Source organism: Molothrus ater, chromosome 4, assembly GCF_012460135.2.
Source record: "Molothrus ater isolate BHLD 08-10-18 breed brown headed cowbird chromosome 4, BPBGC_Mater_1.1, whole genome shotgun sequence".
NCBI lineage: Eukaryota > Metazoa > Chordata > Aves > Passeriformes > Icteridae > Molothrus > Molothrus ater.
In genome coordinates, this window is record NC_050481.2 from 50,426,596 (window position 1) to 50,444,969 (window position 18,374).

Sequence of the window (18,374 nt, forward strand, 5' to 3'; positions counted from 1 at the left end):
TGCTTATATTAGAGGGAGTTTCTTACTTAGATGGTTTTAAAATCAGATGCAGAGAGAGAAGAAAAGTAATAATTTGATATTTCTTTCTTGGAATTTACTTTACTGGAAGAAGTGGACTGTTCTGCCATGTCTGGCTTCACATATGTATCTTCATTCACTTAAAAACAAATATATAAAAATAAATAGAGCTGTGTCCTGGGGGAAAATGAAATACTGAAATGCCCAAGCACAGATAACTTCTGCTGAATTCCCCAAAGCACTGGGTCCTCAGCAAACCCCCTGAACTGGATGTTTTAGTATAGATACATTTGCCTGACTTTTGCCTCCCTAACTTAAAGTGTGTGGAGAATTTCCCAGGAAAGCAAAAGCAAAATATAACTTAAGCATTCCAGACCTTGTGTGTACTTAGTTTTTACATTAGGAATTAACCTTAGAGTAACACCAGAACTGAAACTGGAGTTGATGAGATCCAGCAGAGCAGTAATAATATAATTTGGAATTTTCTCTGATCTGGAATGCACTCAAAATTAATTATCAACCATTTGTACTAAGAAGAGAGACAGCAGCAATATATTTCCTGGAACAATTAAAGCATGTATTGTACTGAAGAACACAAAGACACAAACAGTTGAAACAGTCCAGTCCATAATTTACCATACTTCCTCTTCAATTTCAGCGTGATTTAAGGACATGCCAAATATCATAAATTGCTAATATTCTTTTAAAATCCTACTGAAATTCCAAATTTATAATGCTAGATTCTTTAGGTCTGTGGAAGTTGAAAGAGTGTTATGCTTCCCTAGGAAGTGTTCAGGAAGGATTCCTGCGTTGCTCCTGAATTCAGGCCTGTCAGTTGCTTCCTCCTGCCCTTGCCCTGGACTGAAAGTGCAGAAAAGAGCTTTTATACATCCCCAATAGGTCTGTGGAAAGAGGAGCTTCAGAAATACTCTCTGGGTACCTCAGCAGACGAGTGAAATCACAAAGCCTGATGCAAGAGCTCAGGTTACCTTTGTTACAACTCTTGAGGACGTGGTGAGACCCAATTCAAAGTGTTTGGTGATTCTCGTATCTCTGAGTGGTCACCTGCTCTCCACCAGCAAACAAGGAAGAGAACTGGTTATGGATGCCATGAACAGGTTCAGATTAAGAACAAGCTGCTGGCAATTTGAGAGGGCTAATGTAAATTCCAGTTGCTGTTCAGAGTACATTGAGAATGTTTTTAATATTCTTTGGCCCAGATGTTTTAAATGATAGGTGGAGATAACCTTTAAGGTTTGCACAATCCCAAGCATTAATTGAGCAAACCTTTACAGGTAACAGACTGACCTTTAATTTCCATTTATCTTTTTCATTTTACAGTCTTTCAGGACATAGTCATGCAAGGACAGCAGTTCAGGCAGATGGAAAAGCACCTATGTGTTATAATTTTCAGGATGTATGTAAATGTAAAGGTTCCAGTGATGCACTAAATCAGTTTTTTCTTTGGTATTGTTGTGTAATATAGAGTTTAAGCAGTTCACAATTTAATAAATATACTGCATTTCAGTCTTCCCATGTAGATTCCTAAGACAAGAAATCTCCAGAAAATTTGTATGAAAAGTATTTTCCACTCATAAATGAGTCTTCATAAATTATTCTGTAGATCAAAAATAGCATGGTATGTATTTACCTAGAGTAAAACTGTGAATATTTAAATCATTTAAATGAAAATATAATAGGCACTGATTTTATACAGCAGAAAAAACCACAAACAAAACCCACAACCTAACAAATAACCCCAGCTTAACCAAAATCCAAACAACTTCCCTCTCCCTTAACTGAATCAAGTATTAGTAGAGGTTAGGCAGCAGTTAAGAGAAGAACTGTACATTCCCAAAGTCACAGGAAATTAGTTTTGTATTTTTATCAGAACAGTCTCCTCCTTGTGCTTATGTGTTAATTTTGATTATATTGTTTCATATTTGGAGAAAAGCTTGGGACTTCCAACTTATTCACTGCACTAATTTAAGGACTGAATTTCATTTTCTCTCCATCCAATATTACAATGCAGGCAAAAATTGCCATAAAAAAACACTTTCTAAAATCAGTATATATCAAGTAGTTAATTCTGAATAGTTCCATTTAATCCCAGATCTGTGTCTCAATTCAAAAAGTGGTAATTGATAACTAAAAAAACCCAAAAACAACAAACCAAGCCAACAAAAAAAAAAACCCAAAAAACCCCACCAGCTGAAAAGAAGTGGTACATTTTATAGAACTTTCTCAAGAAATGGCAGGTTGCCCAAAGCCTGCAGTGCCAAAGTCAATTTTTCATTATGTTACTATAAATTAAAAATAATTATGCTTGCTGCAATAGAATCATCTCCAATTTTTGTTGTAAATGAAATAAGCCTCATCTTACTATGGTACAACAGAGAGAAAAATAAATGTGCATAAACAGATTTCTCTGGTTTTGCCAGTCTAGTCACTGGGAGTGCTACTACTTTGGCCCATACTTGGAAAACCTGAAATAAACATTGAAGTCATTGGCTCACTGCAACCTCTTTGCTAACTGTTTCATTCTGTTTAAAAATTCTGATTCAGCTTGATTTCTTTAGTAACAATATCAGGCAGGCAGTTTTTAAAAGCTTCAAGACTCTGAGCTGCTAAAATATGCAGCAATACTATGTGACAAGGTTTCCTTCACTATCAGAGATTTTACAAATCATGTCTAAGGACACTGGGTGTTGCCACATGAAAACCTCCATGCCCTTCTGTTCCAACTCTAGTTTTTTCATCAAAGGGAAGATAGAAAGTAGAAAAATAAACCCAGAAAACTAAATATAGTCACACAAGATGAAAGCTACCCAAACTCTCTAGAGATCTGGGCCACTGCGTGCTTGTGAAAAATAGTGTCATGACAGCATCAAACCCAGCCCAGACTCTGTACTCCAGATGCTGGGTTCTTATGGTGAAGCCTTTGTTCTCCAGAAAGTGAGGCAACCAGGTGAATGAATAAGAGCCAGAGAGATGGTTGTAAGGGTGTGATAGAAGTACAGAATGACACATGCTTGTCTGATCTTTGGCATGGAGAGATGTGATCTCCAGCCCTCACAGCAGGCAGTGTTTTGTATCCTTTCCATCCCACTGGATTCAGTTCACAAAATCTTTAACATTCTTCACTTAAAAAAATAATCAAGGACTTGCAGTTTTTTCTCTGCTTATTATGACAAGACTAAGATTTAGAGTTGACTTAGCTATGTTTAGACACAAATGAGAAAAACTTTGTAGCTTTTGTAAAGTATTTTCTTGGCAAATATAGTATAGAAAAGAAAATTTGGGATAGAAAGCATGGTGTTAAGACTGTTTTGCATTGAAGTCTAGCAAGTGATCATGGAGAGAACAATCAGTTGCACATCAGTATATCAGAGAGGACCTTATCACTCTCTACAACTTCCTGAAAGGGGGTTTTAGTCAGGTGGGGATTGGTCTCTTTCTCCAGGCAACACCTGACAGAAGGACACAGGAGGAGACAGTCATGTTCTGCTGTGTCCTTGGCTGCACCAAGGGAAATATAGGTTGGATATTAGGAAAAAGATTTTTATACAAAGGGTGATCAAGTACTGGAATGGTCTGCCTGGGGAGGTGGTGGAGTCACCATCCCTGGATGTGTTTGAACAAAGACTGGATGTGGCCCTCAGTGCCATGGTTTAGTTGAGGTGTTAGGGCATGGGTTGGACTCAATGATCTTGAATGTCTCTTCCAACCTAGTGATTCTGTGATATCACACACTCAGAGCCTCCTCAGGTTGTCACTGACTTCCAGTCTCTAATACCTGCCATACTAAATTGTCCTGGGTTTGTGACATGAAAGAGCAAATGCTGATCAGAGCAGATAGTTCTTTGCTGCTGCTGCTTTTTTGTAAGTCTTTCTAGGCCAGCTAATAATGCATGTGTGAGAAGTACCAAGAATTAATTAACTGTGGACTCCTTAAACAAGTTGTCAATAATTCTGTTGTGATAGAAGTACAGTCATACCCATCTTGCTATGAGGACTGATCATTAAAGATCCTTCTTTCCTCTCCACTAATACTGAGTAATCACTGCTAATCTACAGAGCTGCATAGGGAAATCTTTGCACAGCAAATGCACAGCGATGAGCATAAAGCATTTCAGAAAGAAGAAAATCATGCATTTGTTACTGAATCATGCATGTTAGGATAGATAACATTATATTTTTCTTGTAAGGTAAAACATTATTTTTATACCCACAACAAAACATGGACCTGCAGAACTTTTCAAGCAATCTTCAAGCAGCTTCATGCGAGTCTTCTGCAGCTCAGGACTGTCCCATTCATCTGCTTCAACTCCCCAGTATAAGTCTATGACCTGGAAAACAGTATGCAACAGAGTTACTTCTTGTATGCTCTTTCTACCAATCGAATTGAAAATGAGCTTTGCCAACATCCTGTGCACTAAGCTTTGCTCTTCATTGTGGTAAAATGCAATGAGTTCTACATCCAGTCCTTACACAGACTGGCAGAGTTTCCTCATACAAATGAGAATTCCAGCCTCTTACTTTCCCTCCCAGATAGTCCCTCCTGGGACAGCCTCTCATTTCATAGTCATATGGAGATCAGCAGGGCAAGATCTTGACTTGATGCAGTCTTTTATTTGCTACTAGATTGCATATAATGGGTAGATAAGAATAATGAGAAAGAATTGAAAAAAAATCCTGGCTCCATGAAAATTAATGGGAATCTCACTGTGAATCACAGTCAAGACCATGACTTGACACCCAGTGTCACTTGTATCCACAGGATACAAACTCATCCTGTGCACATGGCTCAAAAGAAAGAATAACAATGGTTTTACATTATCATACTTCCTTTGTTAGCTGATCCTTGCACTTTGGAAGCAGAGATTGTAGAGATATGCACTGGCAGAGAGCTTGCTGTCCAGCCTTTCATATTTAGCTACAGACTCAGTTTTATGACCTTAATTAGTTGCAAACATGCTCCTGGAAGAAACTATTCATGTTATACTTATGTGAACAAATTAAGTGATGACCTGTGATTTCATTTTAACTAAAAGGCTGAATTCTTACAGTGGGAAACCAAATTTAAAAAGATACTGATCATATGTATGATTTACTTTAGGAGCAAAACTCATGGTACAGGCTAATACTCTCTCATTTACTACTGATTCTTAACATCTTGTATGCAATTTTAACAAAAAAATGTCTAAATGGATAATTAAAAAAAACCAATCAAAATTGTGTTAATATATGAATATAGTACAGAATTACAGTTTATTTTAATATTGTTTGTTCTGTGGAAGCAGTCTGCAAGAAACAGAATCATAAAATTAGCTGTTGTCCAAACAGATTATAAAATTAGCCTGAAGATTTAATATAAGAACTAATAATGCGTTGATGTAAAATTAAATTTCAGCAGTTTACAGCTGGTTAATCTTCCTGGGAAATTTCTCCTACCAATACCAAAGTGTAAGACCAAATCCTAGAGCTATTTATGCTGATGTGTAATTGCACTATCAATAGTTTGACTGATTATTTCTGCCTTAAAAGTTCGTGACTCATATCAGTGTTTGCTGCAGCAGGCACATTGTTACCAAACATGACAGGTAGTGTCCTGTGTGACTCATGAGGAGTGAAAAAACCCAGGTATGGAATGCATTGACTGTAAATGAAGGTATTGAGTGTATTTTCTTGGCAGTCTAAGTGTAGCTTACGCTGCCAAGAAAATACACTCAATATCTTTACAGAAACTCAGTTGAAAAATTGCATGCAGGAACATGCATTTTCTGCTCTACAAAACTGCATTTCCAATAACCTTCCTACTTCCCTCACTTGCACAGATTTCTGTCCTTTCTTTTTAGTCTCATTAGGAAAAAGAAGTGTTCCCTTCTTCCCCCTACTTTCTGATATTTATTAATGCAACTTTATTATTGAACTTCACATTGTATTAATCTGCGATTACTTGCATGACGTATGATAAAACTTAAATATTATAAAATCCTTCAGATACCAATCTTAGCATATAGTAAAAAATGTTTTAATTACTTGTTGAATGAATTTATTGTGCTGCTGTAGTTCTTCTGAAATGTGAAAGCAATTTCTATTTTAATTAACTGTTCAGAAATCACATTAATTCTGAAAATGTGAAGAAGAAGGTCCCTGGAGTACCAGACAATTGCAGGGGCTCAGTGGCTGTTTGTTATTTTATGGGGTAACAGTTTTGGTGCATAATATCTTAACATGATACAATTTGGTCCTGCAAGAGTAAATATTTTACTAAACAAACCCCTGAAGGCACCAAAAATTGCTAAGTAAGGTCTCATCAGTTGATCATTATGCTAACTAAAATAAATAGGATTTACAAAATTAAAGAAATGGAACAAGGAGACAATTATATCTGATTCTGAAGCATGTTTTTACTTATATTTGGAAAACTGTGTGCCAAACACTCAATCAAACTCTCAGCAAGGCTGCCAAGGTCATATGACAACTAGTGCCCTCTGCTAGAGTTCCTTACCCACTGAGGACTGACACTGCTCTAGTGCAATTCCACACGAGTCACCTAACAAGAGACTCTTCATTCATAATTCAGTGTTTCCTTTTGCTTACTTTAGCTTTTGTCCTACCAATCCTACAGTTTCACAGATTTTGCTTAGGAGATAAAATTATTTTATTTTTATCACTTCCAAGAGCTTAAAGAAGAACTACAATTTCCATTCAAGCAGAGTTCTACTTTCCTTCTACCATATATATGCTGTTGAAAATTATTTGAAACAGTTCATTGTTTTGAAGAAGAAAAGTGTATGTTGCTAATTAACTATGTTTGGTTAGCCTCCCAAAATTTTCAATTACAACTACTTTCTTTAACCTCTCCATCCTCTCCTGTAAAAATACTGTATTTCAGGTCAAAACCACCATGAGTTCTGAAGTATTTTTCTCAGCTTATTTGCCTTCTTAGCCAATAAAAAGTGTGTCTTTTTCTGAAATATTTTCTGATACAATGAAAAAAAGTCCATCAAGCTAACAAATTCATAGTGTAATTGAAGATAGTCAGTTCTGCTTCCACTCATATGGTGATTATGTCCAGGAAGAGCTCCCACCAGATGGATGATTCCTACAGATCTCATGCTTTGCAGAAACTGGAACAGTTTTGAGTGCAGCCAGGTGACTCAGTGAATCTTGCAGTAATGCATGTACTCAAATGCTTTTCATTGGGTCATGATTTATTAGGTAGAGGGTGTCCTGAATAGTGCATTTGTGGTAGTCACATGTGAGTTAGTTCTTGTTTGGTCAGTACAAGATTACATACCAGGATGAAAAGTTATGTGCTCTGCTCTGTACAGAGAAATATAAATTTACCCCTGTATCTGAAAATTACATAATATTTTAACACTGCATGTAAAACTGTAGTCTTGACTTTGCATGCTAACCTAAGAAATTTAGTGTATCAGAATCAGAAAAAATAAAGGTCTTACTAAAGTCTACCTCAGAGTCTCTTTCAAAAGGCTTTGCTACTTTTCCTTGGTTATTTTTTTACATCTGCCTACTTTGCTTCCCCAGAAATGTGATAGCTTTCTAGCAGTTTTCTCAACAGTGTCAGTAGAGCTGTCTTTCAGACCTCATATCACATAAAGATGCTGGTGTTGAAACTATATAATAAAATAATTTGCTTCCATGAATATTAGCTAAAGTTAATTGTTTGTCCCCTAGAGACTACATTACAATCTATTTGAAGAAAGACATGTGTCCCCTCACAAAGAATTCAGTGGATTATGATCTACTTGAAAGAGACGTTTCCTTCACCAAGAAGGCTCCTCAAAGATAACAGAAATAAGGGGTTGATATTTTTGATGAATGCCACATGGTAGTAATACAAGAAAAATATTATTTAAATATCTTTTGCTATTCTTTTCATGTACCACTGCAGCTGGGACTTCCCAATCAGCTGATGAGCTAGGACCTTCAGATGAAATTCTTTTATAGCCATAATCAAAAATCGCTGGAATTTACCATCATGCAGATTCAGCAACTCCACTGTAACTCAGGGAATTAAAACCAAATATCCTAATTTAAGAACTTGTTATTTTGATTAAAAACCAGCTGCATGTGCATCAAGAATAATACACTGGGAGGAACAGGATGTTGCATAAAAGGCATTAGCCGTTCCCAAGCTACACTCTGGAGAGATGAATTTTTGGGGTCACTAAGTATGCAAGGAAAACTTGTGGATGCAGAGCCAGAATTTTTGGAAGACTGAACAACATTTGTGCAACATCACAAGCTGAATCTGTTTATCTTAGCAGAGAAATGGTTCCAGGCCTGCTGACATATAAAGGACTGTGAATTAGGACATATCTGATTTAAAGTATCAGTGACTTTAACAGTGTTGCCAAACACACCTGTTTTGAATCAAATACAACTCTTTTTATTACCAACTGGCTCTTGCCAAAGATGTGTACGAGTCTATTTCTCTCATAGAAAGAGAGGAAAACACAAACTTATTGAAGCAATGGGAATGCTACAGTTGACATTAAAGAAAGCAAGTTCCATAGTATATAATCACAATAAAAATGCACCATGTTCAATTCATTTTGGTAATCAGTTTTGGCATTCACCTGGTAAATTATTTTCTACATTACAATGGAACTTAAATATGGTTTCTAGAAACACAACACAGTAATTCAGATGTAACATTACTTCTTATATACTCTGAATACCTAAAAGAGAGGTGGTGCTTTTTCATCTATTCAGAATTTACCTAAAATCTGCTGTAAAATAAGTACATCAAAGTTCTGAGAGAGCAAGGCTTGTTTAGCCTGGAGAAGATACAAATGAGAGGGGATTTTATCCAAGCACACAAATAACCTAAGGGTGAGTGTCAAGAGGAAGTAGCCAGGCTCTTCTTGATAGCACCAAGCAACGGGACAAGAGGCAATGGGCAGAAACTGGTGCACAGCAAGTCCCACCTAAACATGAGGAAGAACTTCTTCACTGTGAGGGTGACAGTGCACTGGAACAGACTGGCCAGAGAGGGTGTGGAGTCCTCTTCTCTGGAGGTACTCAAAACCTATTTGGATGCAATCTGATGCAACTTGCTCCAAGTGAACCTGTTTTAGCAGGGGAAATGGACTAGATGACCTCCAGTCAACTCTTCCAACCCCAACAATTTTGCATGTGATTATGTGAAATAAAAGTTTTTGTAATTTTCTATTTTACCAATGATATTTAAAAATGTTATCTGTTCTAAATGGAGTTAATTTCAAGACAAATTAATACAAGATTCAACACAACGAAACCTACCTGAAATTCCAGGCCATAGTTTTCTCTGCAGAATTCTCTCAGCTTAGGATAGACATGTTCTCTTAAGGCTCTCCTTTCTGCTATTGTATCTGTGTTGTGGAAAAAGATGCTATTAACAATATTTATACAAACTCTTCTTTTAGTCAGGGATACAGATTTTTCACTTAAAAATGAATGCTTAACACACACAGAGTGCTAATGAATATCAAGTGCTGGGATCTTATCTCCAAACTGTATGTTGTACAATACAGGGAAGTATTAGCATGTGTAAATATATGTAAAATCACATAAATGTGTTTGTATGTGCCAAAATTATGCTTCATACACATTTTAATGTGGCAGCATATTACAATTCAGTGGAGCTGAATTCATTTTGTAATTCAGCAGTCAGAATTTCTTTATTGTTTTGACTTCTATTTAGTTTCCAGAAAGTTGAATTTTACAAATAAGAAACACCATGGAAAAAAGAGATATACCAAAGATGAAAGAGATCTCAATACTCAGAAACAAATCAATAACATGAACTAATAACATTGTCACAAATGTATCACTTTCTTCACCATCTTTAATCTAATAGTATTCTGAAAGCATAATTCATCATTATTAGCATTATTTTTCTTTTTTCCAGATAATTCCTCCTATAATACCAAATACACAGTTCTGATATCATGTAATTCTTACCATGCAAAATGACATGTTTTGATAATGAAGTACCATATGGCAATCACACCAAAATTATTATTAAGTTCAGTTTGTCCAAGTAAATCTCAACACATTTATATAAAACCTACCACTTGCACATACAGTCAAATATGAAGTAAATTCAGTTAGTAGTGAAATTTTGTACAGATAATAAATTTTATTCTCTTTCACAAGACTATGATATGTGATGGATTTTGCTATATTGTAACTGAGTTGAGAACACACAGAGATAGAGCACTGTTGCTAAGTTATTTCCAAAAATAGAACAAAACTGTTGTAAACCACTAGCTCTGAGTGCCATGTATTGAAAAATGAAGTGTTAACTTATAAATGATGAGGAACATCTACTGCAGGTAATGCATTATTTGTGTAACTGCCCTGAAACAAAACAATAGATTACAACTGATTTGATGCTTCCCATATTGTTGCAAAGAAGAGACATATAAGCAAATCTAGCAATGCTTTAGAGACACAATCAGAGCCCCAGTTGACAAACCTGAGTCAGATGTCTGTTCATAAAATCATGGTCACAGACTTATACTGTTTTCATCATAAAAAATCTAGGAAAGTGTGAAATATATATCAAATGAATATTCTTCTCACTGTTTAAGTGTATCTTGGAAATATTACACAAATGTGTGGTATAATTACCACTTATTTGCATGAAAGAAAGCAATCCAGAAACATCCAGAGAATTATTTCTCCTGAAATCTTCACCAAGGTAAAAAAGTCTGTAACAAAAGGTTCAAAAGTACAGTCAGGTTTAATTCAGTTTATCTGAATTACCATGGTTCTTCCTTCACAAACTTTTGATGTGGAAAAAAGTCAGAGACGCTTTCAGAAAACATCCCCTCTAAGTGGAATAATGTAATACAATGCATTTATGCTTTATTGTTCTAAAATATGCTATGCTTATGTGTTCTAACAGTGGTCCAGGGAGCATTAAAGTCCTTGCTACATCACAAGCTTTCCATTTGACTGTCCACATGCCATGCAAAGTGAGATTCTAAATCTAAAGTGCAGACTTATTTTATATCCAATCTGAACACTGTTGATGAGAGACCCTGCTCTGGGCTACATTTGTATGAGTGTAGCCTCAGTTTCTCTGGGGCAGTCATTCCTCTCCCTGACACCCCCTGGCTTCACCAGCAGTGCTGTGCCCAGCTCTGGGCACCCCAAATCAGGAGGATGGGGAGGAAACTGGAGAGGCTTCTGAGACAAGCCAGAAGCACATGGCCTACACAGAGAGATAGAGGGATCTAGTCCAGTGAAGAGTGTAAGAGGGAGCCAATGCAGCCTACGATTACTTCCAAGGCATTTACAAAGATGATGGAGCCGAGCTCTTCATGCCAGAGTGTACAACAAAGACAAGGATAACATATTACATCTTGGAAGTTCAGGCTGGGCACCAGGAGAAGCTGCTTGGAGCTCTTCAAGACTCAACCAGGCAAGTTCATGGCTGATCAAGTTTCTGCTGACAGCACTCAGGAGGGAGGTTAGCCCTATGACCTGACCTGAGTTCCCCTGCAGTAACGTGCAGCAATCCTCAGGAGAACATGCCGGTTTGGCTTGGTTATCCAGGCTGCTTGTACACTGCCTGGGAAGACTTTGGCTCCTGTCTGGGCCAGTGGGAGCAAAGCTGTAGAGGAAGCAGCTGGTCCCAAGGACCCAATGTCAATGCCATATATTTTTCAGGGCATTTTACTTTACATTGAGCTCAACCCTCACAAACATTTGGAATGTATTTGGTGAGAACCTGGAGTTATCTTCCTGTTTTTTATCAAAAAGGAAACCTTGCACACCAAGACTCCCCTATGATGTGAGTCAAAGTGTATTAGATAGTGATGATCAAGAGATTCACTTCACTTGCAGATCTGGCTGAATACAGACACTTCCTACAAATATTCAGGAATAGAGTGAAAAAACCAGCACTCTCAGCTTAGACCTGCCTGTGTCAGTACATAAAAGGGATGGATGAGTTGCTCCCTCCTTAGGATCCACAGTCATTAATTTTCTCTCATACTTTAGTGTCTAAGTCATCCTTCCCTTGCAGAATGTAGTACACAGCTAATAAGGCTAATTAGTCAGAGGGTCACACAATTCCAACACAGCAATATTATTTTGGTTCCAAAGCAATGGTGTTGATGTACCTTGTGATAATGTGTAGTTTTTCTTTATTTGAAATACTTCATTTTTTCACCTTCACAGTAACTGAGACCCTTAGATCAGTGATAGAAGAATTTGTATTCTATTTTTTTTTTGCCTTAACACAGGTTAATTTTGGCATGCAGGTTTATGAAAACACAGAGCATCATATTTTCATGATCAAGTAGAATAAACTCTGTTGAAAACCGAGTTATTACTCAGTTACTGAGATAAACCAAAATGATTCTTGCATTTTTAAATGAAAATCAATCATGTCTACAGCCTGGTTATTAAGGAAGCAACAATCCACATTATTGTTTGCAGTTACTTAAATGTGACAGCAGACAGAATGGTCTTAGGGATATAAAATAGGTGAAGTTGAAGGAACAACAACAAAAAGGAATTTTTTCTGGAAAAAAGCAGAATTTTAAATGATAAATAGGAAATACTTTGCCTGAGGTTTACAACAGGTAAAACCACATTCTCCTACTTTTTGTTTATGCACATAGGATTTATACTGCAGAACCCTGCTGGCTCTAGTTTTAGAAGATGGTGCTGCTCCCTGCAGCTTAACGTGCAGAGTCTTGATCAGAAAATGAAACAACACACTGCAGGAGTAGTGCTATATTGTAATATGTTAGAAATGAAATAGATAAAATATAGCTTCAACTAGAACTGTGGTCTGGATAAGACACTTGGCATACCCATTCTCTATTTTTATTCCTCATTTCATATCTAATGGAGTGTGCTTATCTAATTGGAATTTGAGTCTGGTGCTGATATTAATGAATTTTAAGAATTCCTGCATTTGAAATCAGCTTTGAAACTTTAAGGAAACAGAAGTGTATTTAGTTAAGATGAACTCTGGTAATTAGTATGGATGGCAGATAAGCTGGTTTAATTAAATATAATCTAAACTTGATTTAAAGTGATGGCAAATCTGTGAAGCTGGCAGCTCCTAACAACATCACACAGGCAAATTCCACCTTCCAGGCTGCTGCTGCAGATGAACAGATTAACTAAATTACATTCTTCTAGCAGTGAAAATGAGACAGTAGTTGTGAGATGAGCTTACTACACCTCTTAATGTTAATTCTGATACTCAGATATGCAAATAATAGTTCACAATAAACTGTGGGAATAAACTACATCTGAAAAAACCTAAGAGAAAACTTAAAAAACTCCCCCAACCCTAAACTTGTCTCCAGTACTTAAACAAACCCAAACCCACAAGCCAGTGACTTGCTGAGTGCACATCTTCCATACAAAAGCCATCTCTTGCAGATGGCTGCCTCCTAAGCCATTCCACAGCCACACTGTCCTGCCCACCCCTACACTCTGAACTGACAGAGAATGTCAGCCCACCCTCCTTCTCATCCTGCTCCCAGGGGTTATCCTGAGGACTGAACTGAATTAGTCACATCTCCATCTACATCCATCCTGTCCAATAAACACAACTGTTTGTGTGCAGTGTGATTTCTGAAGGCTTGTGGCTCAGTCAAATCACTGCCAGTTTTCATTAGAGTGCGCCAAGGTGCTGCTTCTCAGCGTGAACTATTCCCATGCCAAAGTCTGACCTTCAAACACAAGCTGTTCTGCTATTAAAGTCACTTATTTTATTTCAATAGAGCAAGTATATTTTTCATTCTTGTATTAGTAAACAGATGATGTGTATTTACAAACAGTTGCCAAAGGTTCATCTCTGGGATAAATTAAGTCATGGAACACAGCCCTGTTGAAGAAAATTTCAAAGTGTATATACAAGTGAAGAGAAAGAGTTAACATGGGCCTGATGGAAATTGCCTATTTTCAAGCACCAGCTATTCTGTCCTAAGACAGTTTATTTTCTTGCTAGTGCTGTACTGGTCTGAGTTCAGGCACAGTGATATGAATGGCTGTTTTCATGTATGTGGGTTGCAGTCACACATGGACTCTACCCAGTCAAGGCTTGATGCAGCAGAACAAGGAGATTGCTCAGCCCCATTCTCCTATCATGTGTTGCAAAGGAGGTGCCAATGTGGGCACAGTGAGCCTCACTCACCACACTCAAAAGAGCAGCACATTCAAGTTGAACATTCAATCTGCTCATGGAAAAGTAACCTGTGAGTACCCATGCATGGTGCAAGCTAAGGCCCTCAAGCAGAGGAAAATCCTAATCAGGGAGGGTGTTTGCCCTGCCACTCTGACTGACAGAGGAACATTGCAATACCCAGCTTGAGAGAGCCAGCAGCTGACTTACATAACAAGTTGAGGCAGGCAGCTGAACCTGGAAGAATCCAGGCAGAAAAAAAAAGAAAAAAAAAAAAAAAGCTGCTCTTGCAGCTGTTCAAGGCACCACAGAAACGAATGTCATATGGGGTCACAGAGCTGTCTACAGGTGTCATCTCCAAGCAGTCACCCAAAAGAGAGCAGCTCCTCCCAGTACATGCAGAAGAAAGAATTTCTGTATCACCTCCTCTATTCTTGGTGATCTCGTGCTTTGCCGTGGGTCAGGACAGACACTTGGAGGTTTTCACCTCATGTCTTTCAGCCCACTGCTCTGCTGCCAAAGTCTCCTGCCCAATTCACATCATTACATTTATTATCACATGATGTTGGAGTCTCTTGTGCAACTGTGGAAGTCATGGATGAGCAGTGAACTTCTGATCTAGTCCTGAATGCATGTCCACTAAGATACTCAGCTGTTTGCTTTCTCTAAGTTTTCTAAAGGCCTAGATTAGATAGAGAGTAGAACAGATTCCTACCATAGGATTTTTTAATGCATTGCAATATTAAAAAAATGTGGGTATTTTATAACCATTGTCTGTTAACTGCAGTGAGAATTTCTGCACTTTAATTATCTAAGGTTAAAAATTACTTAGCAGCAGTGCCAAGTAAGAAGTGTCTGCCAAGCCTCCTAATACTCGTATGTTCTTGACTCATATGACTGTTCAACTGAATTATTCCTCTTAAACTGCCCTTTTCACTGATAATGCACAACAGCACTGTGCTGCTAAAACTTCAAATACTAGGAGGTAACATGTCCCTAAATATTATGGAAAACTTGTCTCTGAAAATAATACCATAATAATATGTAATTTTCATTTCTGTAGTGCCTTTCATCTCAGAGCATTTTGCAAGCAGTGAGTTTGAATCATGTTGCAGGTAAGAGAGGGGAAAAAGACTTGAGCTCCCTACTACCCTTGCCTTCCTAGAAAATGAACTACACAGACACTGATGTAATTTTTTTCCCTTGGAGTTTCTGTGAGGAGAGAGCACCAGAATAGTCATCCAAAGCTTCCCAAGATTAGGTAGACCAGGGATGGGAACAGGTTGGTCTGAGTCAATTCTCCCAGTGTCCCACCCCCAAATAATAATGTCAACCTTGAGGTTCTGGTACTGGCTCTCTGGAAGGCAGATAAGAAAATGGACAGTCTGAAGACCATTCATTAATTCAACTAAACCCCCAAAATAACTAACCATCCAAATAAATCCTGATTAGCAAACCACTGCAACATTACTGTGATGTAACACAGCTGTGTGTCCTCACTCCACCTGATGGTCAGAGCACTCTCAGGAGATGGGCACTAAGTCTGTGTGACTCAACGTTCTCAGTTCTTAAAAAACATAAATACAAGACTGGACTAAGCATTTCAGCCTAAAGGAATGTCTGCTTGTCATGAAAGTCAGAAGAAATAATGAAAAATAACATTAAGATGGTAAGTAATTCTGAAATGTGTCTCTCAAGTGGGAAGAAATGACAGGATGTGATTACAAATTTGTGATCTACACCAGAACACTCAAACAAACACACTTTCAAAACAAAAGACCTAACTAGGCAGGATTCAAAATGTAGGGTGTAATTATAAGCCTAAAACTTCTAGTTGCAGCAATTCCCTCTTCCTTTTTAGCCCCAAATCAAACAATACCTGATTTAAAATGAGGCATAGTTTTCTCTGAAATGTTCCATGTTGTCAGTTCAGTAAGATGACAAATATAAAAAACACATATACATTAAGTGAACATACGCAACATGTGTTTTTTAAATAATGGTTTTAAAGTTATAATGGTTTCACAGTGTCATTTTATAAAATACCTTGCATCTTGACTGCTAATATGCTTAACCAGTGCCACCTATTGGTTTAACAACAACACCCAAACAATTAAAAAAAAAAAAAGGGTTGGATAGTAAAATCAGAGGGGTCCAGACTCATGTTAAAATACAGAATTTAGGGGAAACATCAGTATTAAACTGATATAACAAAAGGGAAAAAGTGGTTCCTATATCCAAATATCAAGATTTAAATTATCATTATTCTCACGATTGTCTTCCCAATCTGAAACTGATGCTGGTTTTGACAGTTCTATTTTATGTGCAGCATGCTTACATGAAACAAATTTGAATTGGATGCAAAAGTTGGTGAAGTTAGTGGAAAGATCTGCTAATCTCAGCAGATTTTAAATAAAGTTCTACATTTGGCATGCAATGAAAGCCTAAATCTTTTGATACCTTACTGACTTCCAGAGTCTGCATGAAATCTCTCAATCTATAAATAAATCAATCAACCCGTAAATAAACAGTACATACTCCTGTGTCACTCTAGTGGTGATGACATGGATGAAAACTCTGAAGCAGAATTTTATCTCCCAAAACGTGTCCTAATTAACTAACCTCACATTAGCCCTTGGGAACACAGCACCCTTATATATAGATGTTCCTAAATAAAAGAAGAAGAGTTAGGTTGACCTGGAATCCTTCCCCAGACCTGCATAGGTGCAGATTTGCAAACCTGCACATTCCCCCAGACTAGTGCTGGGTGCAGAGATGTCCTGGTGTCCCCTGCCCGTGCTTTGTGGCACACATGGGAATGCCACAAACTGCAGGAGCTTCAGCGCCACCCAGGCTGCAGGCAGCGCCTCTGCAGGGGGAGAGCTTTGTGCACTCTGCAAAATGCACAAGTGGAAGAATTCAAAAAAGTCTAATTCTTTCATGTAATAAAGCCAGTCAGGAAAAGCTCCTGAAACCATGACAATTTGCAAACCTTTACTGTGGTACAATTAAATAATGTGACGGGAGAAACCGAAGACACAGCACATTTAGAAACACCAAAATTAAGACTGAAAATTAACTCTGCAGAACACCAAAGGTTATGAAAAATAAGCACTGGAAAACAACAAGGCCTCTTAGGACAAGAATTTGCTACTATGATCAAAATAAATGTGAAAGAAAAAACTCTTGTGAAATCTAAAGGAGGAGTTCTGAATGAGTTGTAGAAAAATGAATAACAGATGACAGAAATAAAGACCAGTGCAGAACAAAAGTTATGAGCAAAAATCCCACTGATTCATTGAGAGGTGTCAACTCACACTTCAAAAAATTATGGGATTTCCCAGCAGAAGAAAGGCTTACAACACTGTAAAATGTTTTTAACAAATAAGTTATGTGCACTGCAATAACTTTGCTACTTTTTTTCTCACCTCACAGACCAAAGAGAAAACCATCAGGATGTGTCACTATGGCATTTAAGGTAATGAGGCTGTGGCAGTCAATAAAGCAAAAGGATGTCAGAGACATTCTTCATCCTAACTGTAGGTTCAAGTGCTGGAAGAGAATGAAGTAGTATGTTGTAGGCTTTGAGAAAGCATAAAGCACAGCAGAGCCCTAAAAAACCACAAGAAAGCCAGTCTCATAAAAGCACACACTTATTTCACAGTACAGCCTGGTACAGGACCATCACATGTACCTCATTCTGAAGAAATTCCAATAAAAACTCCTATTTGACTTTTCATATGGCAGTACTGCAAACCAATGGAAGACCTCTGCAAGCACTGTTGGCTCCTGAGGAAAGTTGCCCTTCCTTTGTCTAAATTTTCTGCTTTAAGTGCACTAGCCATGGAGTTCCAATCCAGCTTGCATTCTTCCTTAAATTTGGTACAATACAGCCACAATTTGAGTGACTACAAAACTGGTGAGGTCTGTTGGGCCAACTGGAAAAGCACGACTGAGAAATGTGTGGGCTTCAAGTGAATGATGTGAAGGCTTTTATGCCAGAAGATGAAAAAGCCTCGAACTTGACACTTTTGGGTGTGCAGAAGCACCCACATAAGAATAAGAGCAGCTGCTTGCTATCAGTGCAGTAAGTTTGCATCAATACAGTAGGAGTTTTCTTTGCAACAGATTTTTTTTTCGTGATGCTAAATGGAGAGGATTAAATAACATCATTGAACAGTCA

The 18,374-nt window shown here is 37.6% G+C and overlaps 1 protein-coding gene across 1 annotated transcript in view; it reads right to left on the reverse strand.

Moving 5' to 3' along the window:
• NWD2 (NACHT and WD repeat domain containing 2) overlaps positions 1-18,374 on the reverse strand; it is a 51,788-nt gene that overhangs the window by 21,452 nt on the left and 11,962 nt on the right. Inside the window, exons 2-3 of the mRNA XM_036381864.2 lie at positions 9,316-9,404; positions 4,251-4,367 (exon numbers count right to left, since the gene is read on the reverse strand). Of these exons, the coding sequence (XP_036237757.1) occupies positions 4,251-4,367; positions 9,316-9,404 (206 nt within the window). The remainder of the gene's footprint in view (positions 1-4,250; positions 4,368-9,315; positions 9,405-18,374) is intronic.